This window comes from Nannobrachium achirus (assembly GCF_963921795.1).
Source record: "Nannobrachium achirus genome assembly, chromosome: 20".
NCBI lineage: Eukaryota > Metazoa > Chordata > Actinopteri > Myctophiformes > Myctophidae > Nannobrachium > Nannobrachium achirus.
Window position 1 is genome coordinate 12,276,606 of NC_137827.1, and position 13,508 is coordinate 12,290,113.

The window sequence follows — 13,508 nt, forward strand, 5'->3', positions numbered from 1 at the left end:
ACAGTCACTCAGGCATAGGGGCAGGTAACCACTCTTCTGTTCTGTGTTTGGCTAGGAGAAGCTTTGGGGGGTACGTTTAGGTTAGGGATCAGTTCTCTGTATCTTCCTTTGTTATGTTTCTTTCCTTAGGTGCCTGCCCAGCTCAGCCCTGTCTCACCTTGAATCATATTGTGAAAGCAACCTAATTTGCATACCTTGTAAAGTCCAATACTTATTTGTAATAAAACTACTTTTGGCAGTCACCACCTTGCCTTTGTTGCGTCTACAAACATCCCTAGGCCCTGTGGGCGTAACAGTGTCGAATAGCTCGTTAGTGATTTTTTCTCTCTAATCAATGAAACATCAAAGACAATGACCTGTTTGGTGCATGTCATTGAGGGGAGGGGGAGGAGGGAATGTTTTGTGTACAAAAGTCAAACACAACCCCTCCCACCAGATCTCTTGTGATTGGGAATTTCAAATTTTAAATCCCCTCCCCTTTTCAATCAAATAGAATGGCCACAAGTTCAGACTCAAGCCCCGGCGTAGAGTCTGAAATCAGGCTAGGGTTGATGATGTAATTGTGGGAATTCGCAATAAGCCAATCAAATTCATTTACTGTAATGCGTTGTTGTGGTGTGAGGGGGTGGAGTTTAGTTCATTGCACACTGCTTTTTACCAGATTAATGACCCATTTGGATCTATGGGTAATTAAACCTTACCCAAATATGGAGATGACTGACACCAAATATGTCTGACTTCATAGACCACATGAGACTGGCATGGCTTCAACCAGTATGTCCATATATGGGCATTCGAAGATAAGGGCTTCATATCGATGGCATCAGGGATCTCCATATATGGGCATAAAAGGGACAAGGACTGACACAGAGATATGGCCATTCGTTTATTTTGCTGTGTTGGGCGTTGCGAAGGTCGCATGAGCCGACTCAGCTCTGTCCGAGTTACATCTAATGGGGTACAGAATAGTAAATCTTCACAACCCTGACTTTCGGCACCTCCGCGCGGCCCAAGTTAACACAGCGGAGCGCTCCCAACCTCTGTTCAGCCAATCACACGCCGTGGATTCTAATTTAGTCAGCCCTGTATCCTACGGATTCCATTATCGCTCGCTCCTGGGGGCTTAAACCTCCAAATCACTTCTTCTTGGACACGCCGACGGTGCGGCCACGCCGCCCGGTGGTCTTGGTGTGCTGGCCGCGGACGCGCAGCCCCCAGGAGTGGCGCAGGCCGCGGTGGGCCCTGGTCCTCTTCAGGGCGTCCACGTCCTCTCTCAGCTTGTTGTCCACGCCGCTGGACACCACCTGGCTGCAGGTGCCGTCCCTGACGTCCTTCTGCCGGTTGAGGAACCAGTCGGGGACCCTGTACTGGCCCGGGTTCTGCATCGCGTTCACCACTCTCTCCACCTCCTCCTCCGTCAGCTCCCCGGCCCGCCTGTCTGGGGCGACGTCGGCCCTGGCCAGGACAGAGTGGGCGTAGCGTTTTCCGACGCCCTTGATGGCGGCGATGGCGTAGGCGATCGTCTTCTTGCCGTCGAAGTTCGTGTTCAGCACGCGAAGGATGTGCTGGAAATTGTCTGGGACGATCAGAGACATCTTGGAAGGCACAGGTCTCAGTGGAAAGCCACAAGGTTCTTAAGTGAAACTTAACGACAATGAAACGCCATATTTGGCTCTTTAAACTTCATGGGTGGTTTGTGTGTAATGTCACTTGTGACGTGAGTGTCCTTATTTGGTCATTCGGGTGCTATTATGGCTGGACGATTTGACTAAATTGCAGGGTTTCCTCCGCCATCGGTGTATGATGCATGGGTGAATATAATGGACATTGGACAATCATTGTAAAGTGCCTTGGATAAAGGCACTATATAAATGCACCATTTACTGATTGAGATAAATGGCTATATGTTTTTTGAGCGGTGCTAACCATGACACATTGGGCCCTATTTTGACCGGGTTCTTATTCGCTAATAAAGTGATAACGGCACCATCGTATACGCAATTGGTATTGGTACAAGCCTGGGAGATCTCCCGCATAAACCACCGACAATAAAACATTGATGAATCTGACGTTGGAATTTTCAGAAATCCAAAATAAAAAATATATGCGTAATACAGGGCGTAAAGTGCTTGATGATTCGGGCCCAATGTGTACCGAAAAGGGTGAAAACGTCTATTTGTGCTGCTTGTCGTCATTAATACATTTGGAGTTATTAAAAGTGAGTTGCGAGCCCCCCCTTTTCTGAAGTAGTCGTACTGTCTTGACAGTTTATTTATCTCAGCACCAAACAACGGAGGATGAGCGCAGGGGCGTCACAAGGGGGGGAAATGTGGGACTGAGTTACTAGGGCCCAAGATGGAGGGGCCTTAATTATTTTATATACTTTAGCTATTGAAAAATAGCAGATATACAAGCTCACAGCGCGGCACCGAGTGCCGCGCTGCGAGCTTGTAGATCTGCTATTTTTTAAAAGTCACGAAAATGTGTCAAAATCTTTGAATGTATGTAATTTTTGGTAATTCAAATTTTGCTTCTGGGGGGTCCCTGCAACTACATATTTTGAGATGGGGGGTCCGTGGCCAAATACATATAATTTTAGGGGTCCTTCTTCACATGAAAAAGTTTGAGCACCACTGACATAGTTTTTCAAAAAAAACCTTAGAAGGATTTGAACTATTCAAAGACTTTTTCAGGATTTTTCAAAAATAGTAGATCCACAAGCTCACAGCGCGGCACTCGGTGCCGCGCTGTGAGCTTGTATATCTGCTATTTTTCAATAGTTAACGCACAAATTAATGTGTATAATGTGTTCCGAGTCTAAACCCCTCCCCCTATGAAGAACATTCATGGGGGGCCCCGCAGTGAATCCTTGTACCCAGGGCCCAGAATTGTGGTGCGACATCCCAGGATGTGCGTTATATTTCCTTTGAATATCGGGCCCAATGTGTAACATGGCCAGCATGACGTGGCGACTCACAGCAGCCATGTTATCACAGAACATTGATGCAGCTGTGGAAACCAATATTGGTTTCCCTCTCCGGCATGAGGAGAGGAGGAAAAAACGCTCGCAGAAGAAGCAACACCACACTTCTCCTGAAGCAATAAAAGGCCGGACAGTCATGAAGACGGATGGAGCTTATCTCTCCCATTGTGTGTGTGTGTGTGTGTGTGTGTGTGTGTGTGTGTGCAGGGGCGTCACACTGGGGGGGAAAGTGGGACTGAGTTACTAAGGCCCAAGGTGGAGGGGCCCTAGTAACTTTAGCTATTGAAAAGTCGTGAAAATATGTGCAAATCTTTGAATATATGTATTTTTTAAGCAAACATTTGTAACTCTAAGATTTGCTTCTGGCGGGTCCCTGGAACTAAATATTTTGAGATGGGGGTCCGTGGCCAAATACATATCATCTTGGGGGTCCTTGACATGAAAAAGTTTGAGCACCACTGACATGGAAACATAAGTTTCTTGCACACATTTTCACAATTTTTCAAAAATAGCAGATCTACAAGCTTGCAGCGCGGCACTCGGTGCCACGCTGTGAGCTTGTATATCTGCTATTTTTTAATAGTTAACATTCATGGGGGGCCCGCAGTGAATCCTTGAACCCAGGGCCCAGAAATTGGTGTGACGCCCCTGTGTGTGTGTGTGTGTGTGTGTGTGTGTGTGTGTGTGTGTGTGTGTGTGTGTGTGTGTGTGTGTGTGTGTGTGTGTGTCTGTGTGACTACGGTGCAAGCCCTGCAGGGGGGTGGGGGAGGGGGGGACACCGCAGGGAATTCTCTGGACTCTCGTTAGTGGCAGTGTTGCCAGGTGGGTCTGCTTATATTATGAGTGACTTTGGGCTCCTTTCTCTGTAAAGTTTCTTGTAAATATTTGGTAGTCTTTTTTTTAGTTTTGGTTTCTAAAGTGCAGTTGCTTACAGCAGGGGTTCCCAAACTTTTTTTGTCTCAGGGTACCCCATGAATATCTTTTTAATCCGAGGCACCTCTACATTATAATCTTTTTCCTTGTATGTCCAAAACCGTTCGTTTTGTATTTATCATCTATAAAATGTACTTAACTAGTGAAAACAGCAGATCTACAAGCACACAACGCCTCGCATCATGAGGCGTTTTGTGCTTGTAGATCGTCTGTTTTCACTAGTTTTGTGCGACAGAGGTTTCTGCCTGACAGTAATGATATTTTAGTGATTATGTTGTGAGGAAAACGTTGACATACCATTTTGGTTAGAACTGACTGAAAATAACTTTGTACTTCAAGTTTAAAATGATACTAATTTTTTTTTCAAGTGTCCAAATAAATTCCAAATATTATAGATTATAGTCGCGGCACCCCAGGGTGCCCTGTCACCCACTTTGAAAACCCCTGGCTTACAGTATGTGGGCTTGCTTCAAATATTATTTATGTCATATGGACCCCCTAAATGTATTATTTAATTTTTCCTAACCCCCATTTGAAAATGTTCTGTGCCAGGCAGACCAGTACCAGATTTGTGGTGTCAGAATGTTTCAAAAATCTTCCAAATATTTCACACTGTATTTCAAGAATCAAAAATAAAAAGAAATAGCACACCTGCAAGTTCAGGCGTTGTGAGCTTGTAGATTAGCTATTTTCAAATAGCCATTGTAGTACAGGTTTAAAGGGCTCATAGTCACTACTTTTGGTCTGGTTTTCATAGACATGGTCGCTTGTTTCTCTCACAAGACCTGGCTGTAATGCACCTTTCACCATTACACACACATACTGCTTCAGAGAGAAAGAAAGAACAGAGAGAGAAAAGAGAAAGGCAGAAAGATGAGATGCATGTGATGAAAACTCGAGGTGAATGATCAAAAGTGTTTTTGTTGTTTGCCTAATGTGCTTTGGCAAAGTAATGCGTTTTAGTAGCTAAACACATCATATGCTATCCGTACATACATATGCCAGCCTGGACCCATGTGTTGCTAGGCTGAAAGACACGAGCCGCTGGATCTCAGCGACCAGTAGCATTTGTTCACTGATCTCTGTTTTTTAAAGGGAGCTTAATTGCTCCCTTTGAACTTCAAAGGGGTTGTAAACTGCAGTAATTGATTGAGCCATTCAAGTGTCTTGTTAGTGATCTCTCTTATCAATGAAAGCATCAAAGACAACAACCTGTTTGATGCCTGTAATAGAGTGGAGGGGGGGAATGTGTTTGTATACACACAGTCTCGCCTGATTGGCTGAACCACAGTTACTGGGGGCTTTACCCAGGTTTTTCGTTCTTGAAAAGCCTGGATCCTGAGGCTAATGATGTGCTGGATGACAACTTGGAAAGTATCACAACCAACTCTGGTGATCGATTGCTGTCTGTGTGTTTGTCGGTTGACACTTGACAGTATCTTATATAGGCACACATGGACAGAGGACTCTCTGATCCCATACAGTAGCTGAATAAGATAGGGTAGGATAGTGATTTCTTTTGGTCGGAACACTATTTTAATGATGTCACGTGTGCAAACAGCACGCGCACATCTTGCACATCTTATTTGACTAAATGTGACATTGTTGTATAGGAAATTACTCGTTTTTAGCTTAGTTTTAGTATTCGTAAATCTTCTCAAGGAATAACTTGAATTGAGTGGCTTTTTCTCTTAGCCCATACTTTTGTTTTACTTTTACTTGAGTAATTAGTTGAATGAGTACAGTACTTCTACTTAAGTAAAGAATGTGAGCACCTTTCCCATCTCTGATCCCAGTATGCAATTGCGTTGTCTGCCAACATCGCAACACCGCAGTAGTTCTGATTCATTTTCTGTATCGTCCAGTTTAGGTCCACTTTCATGTGATCCAGGGATCCACATTTCTGTGAAACATTTTGAAGAATTTCACCTATAACGTCTTGCCCAAAAAAGGGACGCCAGGCTGAAAGTGATTTAAAGATTATTCCCACTATTCCCGATACTGATGTTGTCCGAAAAAAGCCAAATGATGGCCGACGTATTGGCCAACGCAATATATCGGTGGGGCTCTCTTGTCAGAGAGCTTATAAGTCACTTGGCCTGCCTCCGTGTCCTCATGTCTGGCAGGGTTTGGACTAGCAGCCGTGAAATGGCTTTTCACACCTGTCTCACTTAAAGCAGTTGTGAGAATGATTAATTATTTCTATTGATCACACCGATGCTCCGATGCAGTTCCCCTCCTACTCTTGGCCGTTTAGCCGTGTCCTCGACTGACCTACGTCAGACACAAAGCTTGTTCCGAGGCAGGGATTCACAAACTTTTTTTAACGGCATGGACATCTAAATAGCCTAGCCAGATAACCTTTTATTTTTTATTTTTCATTCGGATCCCCATTAGCTGCCACCAAAGTAACAGCTACTCTTCCTGAGATCAATAACAAACACATAACACAACATTATAAACACAGTCTTACTAAAAACATTTTCAAGATAATAGAAGTCAAGTCAAAAAATAAACTAAGCAGGGATGTGCAGGGAATGTTAGAGAGGCAGGGGCTGAAATTTGTAAAAGGGCTTTTTGGTGAAAATATTGAAAATAGCAGACCTCCAAGCTCAAAACGCGCAGCGGTGCAACGCGGTGTGAGCTTCGAGGTCGGCTATTTTCAGTACTTGATAACACACTAAACTAAGCATACAAAAGGCAATACTGAGGATGTGGTGTAAAGGCATGGATTTCTACACAGAGAGGGCAATTCTTTCAACATAAGATGATACGTTCAAGTTCAGGAGAGTTTGGACAAGACAATTCTCTTGAATGCTGCCTTCAGGTATGGCATGGAAAGAGGGCATTTGCATTTCTTTCACCATAATGAAAACTACATTCATGGTCTGGAGAGGGAACTTTTTACAGACTGTTAAAAGGGCAGGGGCTCAAGCCCCCTGCCTGAAACTAAGCATGACAATCCCCACCCTTCCTTCCCAGGGAATCCAACCCTGGCAATTCATTTCACTCTACTCCCTGATTCTTATTCCAGTGCTGCATTTCTAACGGAGGCCATGGGGTGGTGCCGTTTCCCTGCTGTGGAAGGTATTATGCATTCATATTATACCCACATGGTGCAGTAAACCCAGTGTCGTCCTGACTGTGGTCATGGGGGGACATATGTTGACTGATATACTACACCTTAACCGCATGGCTCATATAGTTTATATCGTAGGTGCCGAATGATGTCTGAGGGGTTAATTCATACCGTTTCTCTTGGGGTGAAAAACATGACATATTTTCATTTGAAAAGACGTGTTGAGTCCAAAGGGGCCATTTGACAGAGTCTAAAAGAGGCTTCATGGCTGATGAAGTCTCTCCCCCAGACAGAGGGTATAACGCTTAGCTTATGCTCCGTCACGCGACAGTGCAGAGGACCCAAAATAGTCCATCTCACAACCAGGGACGTGCAGAGAATGTTAGAGAGGCAGGGGCTGACATTTCTAAAAGGGCATCGAAAATAGCAGACCTCCAAGCTCACAACACGTCGCAGTGTGGCGAGTTGTGAGCTTGGAGCATAATCTTGGGCATAATCAAGTCAATACTGGAGATGCAGTGTACGTACGGCATGGTTTTCTACACAGAGAGAGGGCAATTCTTTCAACGTAAGATGCTGCATTCAAGTTCAGGAGATTCTGGACAAGGCAATTCTCTTGAATGCTGCCTTCAGGTATGGAATGGAAAGAGGGCATTTGCATTTCTTTCACCATAGTAAACTGCATTCATGGTCTAGACTCTAGAGAGAGGGCACTTTTTACAGGCTGGTAAAAGGGCAGGGGCTCAACTTCGCTCAAGCCCCCTATTTGATGTCTACGTGTGCACGTGCCCGCTCACAACGGTTTACGAGCTTATAGATCTGCTATTTTGGTCGCACCGCCACCACCTATAAATCGGGCTTTAGAAATCCACGACCCCCCCCCCCTCCCCCCCAGCGAGTACCCTGTTCAGCATTCACCTCCTGTACACTGTGAGTCAGCTTATCTTCCAGCGCTGCACAACCGAGAGAGCCAATTTCCAACTGCAGTGAGCAGGCCCCTTTTGAAAAAAAAAAAAAAAAAGATTTACATCACTTCCTCCTCCCGGCACGGAGTACCAAGGGAGGGTAGAGGAGGGAGGGGGTAGGGGGGGATGCGGGGGAGGCAAGGGGAGGGGGGACGACACACACAGTCTAGTGGAGCGGCAGCCAAGCAGACCTGGCTGGGCTCGGCTGGGCCTGGCTGGGACCCGTGAAGCATTCAATCTGTGTGCCATCACATGGGATCAGGCTGCGGGCTGACGAGCTGTTTGGAGAGAGGAGAGGGGAGGGGAGGGGAGGGGAGGGAGAGGAGAGGAGAGGAGAGGAGAGGAGAGGAGAGGAGAGGAGAGGGGAGGGGAGGAGAGGGGAGGGGAGGGGAGGGAGAGAGAGGCTTCAGCAGCCTATCTAAACAACCACAAGGTCAACACCGCCATGAGGAGCAGGAGAGACGAGTGGATTTAAAGCCTTTATGCCCGGTCTGTTGTGAAAGCGGCTTTGTCGGAAATGACTTGTGGGGCCAAGGGTCCGTTCCTTTAACACTTGGGATGCCCTTAGTTTTGTAATTATTTGGCGACAGAGTGTCGGCGTTCACTGCGCTTTATTTTGAAGAGCCCCGGAAGCCACGATCGTGTCCACGTTGTGGAAATTCACGATGTTGTAACGGCGATCTATTTCACACGGAAATGAAAAATTCTAACCGCGGCCGACCGTCGCGGCCCAGTGTCGCCGTGAAAAAAAAAAACGGTTCCCAGTGATCGAAGCGTTTTTGGAAGTAGATTCCGAGATAAAGCCGTTTATTTGCAGTAGCAATGAATAGGAGCCTATAGGAGATTACACGCTTCCTGATGATGGTGGCCGATCATGGGATATGATGTTTTTTTCGCTCACCAGCGGCCGCTGCAGCGCCTGTTTACCTGGTAACCATGGTAACTAGGTAACACGTCCCTGGACGTGATGACGGGGCCTTGGCGCCGCACCGCCGTAATTCCTATCACGTTCCTGGACATAATTGGCACCCGAAGTGTTAACACATTCAATGCCCATGAATGGTTGTTTTTGCCCCTACCTTTAAAAAAGTGCACACAACTATTTTAGTAATGCGGGGGAAAAAATCTGTATGTGCGTGCGATGCTGGGCCTGTCTGAGTGCAACACGCTGTGATGAGATCGAGAAACATTGGAAGTGTGTGCGCACGGCGCCTCCCGTTCACGGCCATTCAAAGTATTTTCTTTCACGCGGTGCGAGGCGTTGTGTGCTTGTAGATCTGCTATTTTCACTAGTATTGTGCGACGGTCTTGTATGATGAAGCAGGGCTTTACTTTACGAAACAAAACGTGGAGATACAAGGTTTCTGCCTGACAGTGACTATGTTGCTATAGACAGCAGGCATGTGCACACATAGACATCAAAGTGGGCTTTAGCCCCTGCCCTTTTATCTGTCTGTAAAAACTGCCCTTTCCAGACCATAAATGCAATTTTACTATGGTGAAAGAAATGCAAATGCCCTCTTTCCATGCCATACCTGAAGGCAGCATTCAAGAGAATTGCCTTGTCAAAACTCTCCTGAACTTGAATGCAGCATCTTAAATTGCCTCTCTGTGTAGAAATCCATGCCATTACGCCACCATTGACTTGGTTATGCTTAGTTCAATGTGGTTTCACACACCGAAAATAGCCGACCTCCAAGCTCGTTGTGAGCTTGGAGGTCGGCTATTTTCGGTGCTTCCACCAAAAGGCCCTTTTGGAAATTCCAGCCCCTGCCTCTCTAACATTCTCTGCACGTCCCTGATATACAGTACATAGCAAAAAGAACCCGAAAAGGGCTTCCCATCCTGAAAGGTATAGTTACAAATAGAGGTTACCGTAAATGGGTTAAAATACTTGACACAATGTCAAAATAGTTTGGAAGTGATTAAAATTTGTCAACATAGAGGCTGCATGATTTCCCTATAGAGAGTACAGTTTGTCATAAAAAAAGTCAAATAATGGCTGATAGGTCATCATCGCAATATCATGCTCTGAATGACGCAGTCTCAGGGTCTTTCTCTCTATTGTCCAATGGTCCGAGGTGTCGCACTCTGAGTAACTAACCTGACGACGGATCTGAAAACAAACGGCTCCGCCCAGAACTCGGGTGCAATTCCAAATAACGCGTCCAAGGATTCAACGCTTTAACATGTCAATTTTTTGAAAAGTCTTAGAATATTTCAAATCCTTCTAAGGTTTTTTGAAAAAACGATGTTTCTATGTCAGTGGTGCTCAAACTTTGTCATGTCAAGGACCCCCAAAATGATATGTATTTGGCCACGGACCCCCATCTCAAAAATGTTTAGTTCCAGGGCCCCCTCCTAGAGGCAAAATTTGAGTTACAAATGTTCGCTTAAAAAATACATAATATTCAAAGATTTGCACACATTTTCACGACTTTTCAAAAATAGCAGATCTACAAGCTCGCAGCGCGGCACTCGGTGCCGCGCTGTGAGCTTATTGCGACCGTAGGTCGCATTTACTACCAAAACCTCCACCGGCTGTCTGTGCGTCAGTGAGTCAGTGAGTCAGTGAGTCCGTCACACTTTTGCCCTGCTCATATCTCCACAACCGTTGCCCCCATCCATGCCAAATTTTGCACACACACTCCTTGACTGCCAAACTACAACCTCCAAGGACCCCCGGAGCCCCAGGGACGACCCCCAGATGTAAAAAATGACCAAATGTGCTCACACGTCACACGTCACACTTTTTCCCTGCTTATATCTCCGCACCCGTTGACCCGATCCATGCCAGATTTTACACACACACTCCTTGCCTGCCAAACTACAACCTCCAAGGACCCCCGGAGCCCCAGGGACCCCCAGGGACCCCCAAATGTAAAAAATGACCAAATGTGCAAAAATGACCAAATGACCACCCCAACGGGGCTGCTCGCGGGGAATTCCCGGGGACCACCGACTCCTGGTGCTCCACAACGGATGCAAAAGTGGTGGCGCCCCCAGTGGAGGACCCCCTGCCACTGCAGCGCACATAAAATGCCGTAACTCGGGCTAGGAGCGTCCGGGAGAGCCGGGGCCGGTACCTATTCGTCCGCCAAGGCAACGCGGAGACCCCACCCCTCATTTCTCACATGGCCCTATTCTAGCGCCACCTTCAGGCCGATTTTTAAAACACATTTTTGGACACTGCTCCTACAGTTTTTGCCCTAAAATCACGAATATCACTACATAGCATGTCTACACTCATGTCATCAACATGGATCAGGAAGATTTTGGAAAAACAAATTTTTGCCCTATTTGTGGAGATAAGCCACCTACGGTCGCTTATCTCCCGATTAGGGAGTCTTACTGGTATATATATATATTGTATATATATGTCATAGTATATTAGAGAAACAGCACATTCGAGACGCGGAGCACTCGTGGTGCGGCACGGGGCGGAGCAAGCGGTCGCCACAACAACGTACTCCAGGCGGTGCGCCGCTCTATTGTCCACGACACTGCGAGCGGCTACCGAAGCCCCCCTGTATCCACGAAGCCCAAACGAGTTACGAGGCCCCCCTGGGTCCACGAAGCCCCAAGCGGCGCGAAGGCCAGCGGACCTTGGTCCTGCTCTTCGCCCCCGAGCGCCGCAGGCGCGAGTGGCCGCGAAGAGCGGGCCAGGGCCGCGCGGCCGGCGGAGCGCCGCGCGAGTTACGAAGCCGTGGTGAATGCAATCGTTATATTTATGCCCAGGCCGTAAGGCCTGGGCAAGCGCACGTTAAACGCCCTGTCCAAGTGACTACAATGGAGCTAATGGCTAGGCTAGGCTAGGCTAGTAAATAAAGAGTAAACACTTCCGGTCTGCGGCGAGTTCAAAGCGTGACGTAACTCTCTTATATACACTCTGGTGAATGGCAGAGCAGTGGCTGACGTCGCCATCTGGTGGTGATTAGTGTGTGGTGAACGTCAAAACGAGTGCTCCTTGACAACTTTTACTGGTTTCTTGAACATACTGTAACATATATATGTAATAGCTAAAGTATAACATAATGAAGGCCCCCTCCACCTTGGGCCCTAGTAACTCAGTCCCACTTCCCTTGTGACGCCCCTGCCAACGGTTACCACAGTTACGACAGTCCCTAAGCCTCGGCCGTGTACCTGACCTGGAGATTGCTGCAATTAATCAAGAGAGGGGACACCCTTTATTAGCGCCAAGTGGCAGGCAAGGGGTGGCCCCAATCTCTATTTAAATAGCTTAATTATTAATAAGGCATTTTATTCACCGCCTCGGGGGCCTGGTGGAGTGCCTGGCACACTGGTGGAAAGAACAAGAGGTCGGACTACAGTGTAATGATATCACACAAGAGCTCTTCAAACAAAAGTCGTGGTATTTGTGTGCTATTCCTCACATCTTTTTGATTTTTAACCCATCTAGACCGGGTACGCATTATTATTTTATGCTTTCACTATTAAAAAAATAGCAGATCTACAAGCTCACAGCGCAAGCTTGTAGATCTGCCATTTTTTAAATAAATGTGAAAATTTAAATTTTGACCCTATATTTTGTTCTATAATAAGTGTCTTGAAAAACACATGTTTCTACGTCAGTGGTTCTCATACTTTTTCATGACCCCTAGAATGACGTGTACTGTTTTTGGCCCCCATCTCAAAATATTTTGTATCAAGGCCCCCCCCCCCCCCCCCCCCCCCAACAAAATTATACATATTCAAAGTAGGGCTGTCACACTTATTACATAATCGTCTAATCGCAATTATTTGACATAATCGCAAATATTTTGTCATAATCGTCATAATCGTGAATGTTGAAAAATGATTTCAGAATTAGTGGAAATAGCAGATCTACTATTTCCACTATCAATGTTATTTTTTTTAAGTAAAAAGCTGTCAAATATATCAGTTATTTCTTTGTATATTTAGCTGTGTCATATCTACCATGTGCAACTTCAAAGCCTAAAAGCCAAACAGAAATGTAATTATCAACGAAAAAAACACAAATCGTTAATCACAATTATTTGAGTGACAATTAATCGTCATGTAAAATGTCATATCGTGACAGCCCTAATTCAAAGATAAGAGAGATATTCAAAGATTTTCGCGAACGATTTTTCACAAACAGCAGATCTACACGCTTGCAGCGCGGCACTCGGTCCCACGCGGTGAGCTTGTAAATCTGCACTTTTTCATAGCTAAAGTAAAATAATTCCCCGGTCTAAATGTATTAAGTACCTTCCCAGGGATGGAAATAGACACAGATGTGATTTGACTTTAATACCTCCAGCTCATCCTGCTTGTGCTTCTCCTTACCAAGCGGTTGCTGCTGCTGCTGCTGCCGCTGTTGTTGTTGTTGTTGTGTTGTTGAACAAATCCACCCCCAACCCTTGGCGCGGAAGGAATTTGTGAAACTGCTGAGGTGTGGAGACTAATTCTAGGATGAGCAGCATGTTCTGCGCTGCCGCGTGCACACACACATCACACACACATCACACACACAAGGGGAGGGTGAAGTGGGACTGAGTTTTCTAGGGCCTAAGGTGGAGGGGCC

At 46.1% G+C, this 13,508-nt stretch overlaps 2 protein-coding genes across 2 annotated transcripts in view; one reads left to right on the top strand and one right to left on the bottom strand.

The window, feature by feature from the left end:
• The window catches only part of dlgap2a (discs, large homolog-associated protein 2a), a 471,572-nt gene that overhangs the window by 78,548 nt on the left and 379,516 nt on the right, over positions 1-13,508 (top strand). The gene's annotated exons all lie outside the window — the stretch shown is intronic.
• LOC308305848 (small ribosomal subunit protein uS13-like) lies at positions 1,137-1,595 on the bottom strand (the record flags this gene model as incomplete). The annotated part of the gene is made up of 1 exon (XM_080750735.1): positions 1,137-1,595. The coding sequence occupies one exon, from the start codon at positions 1,593-1,595 to the stop codon at positions 1,137-1,139; it is 459 nt and encodes a 152-aa protein (XP_080606861.1).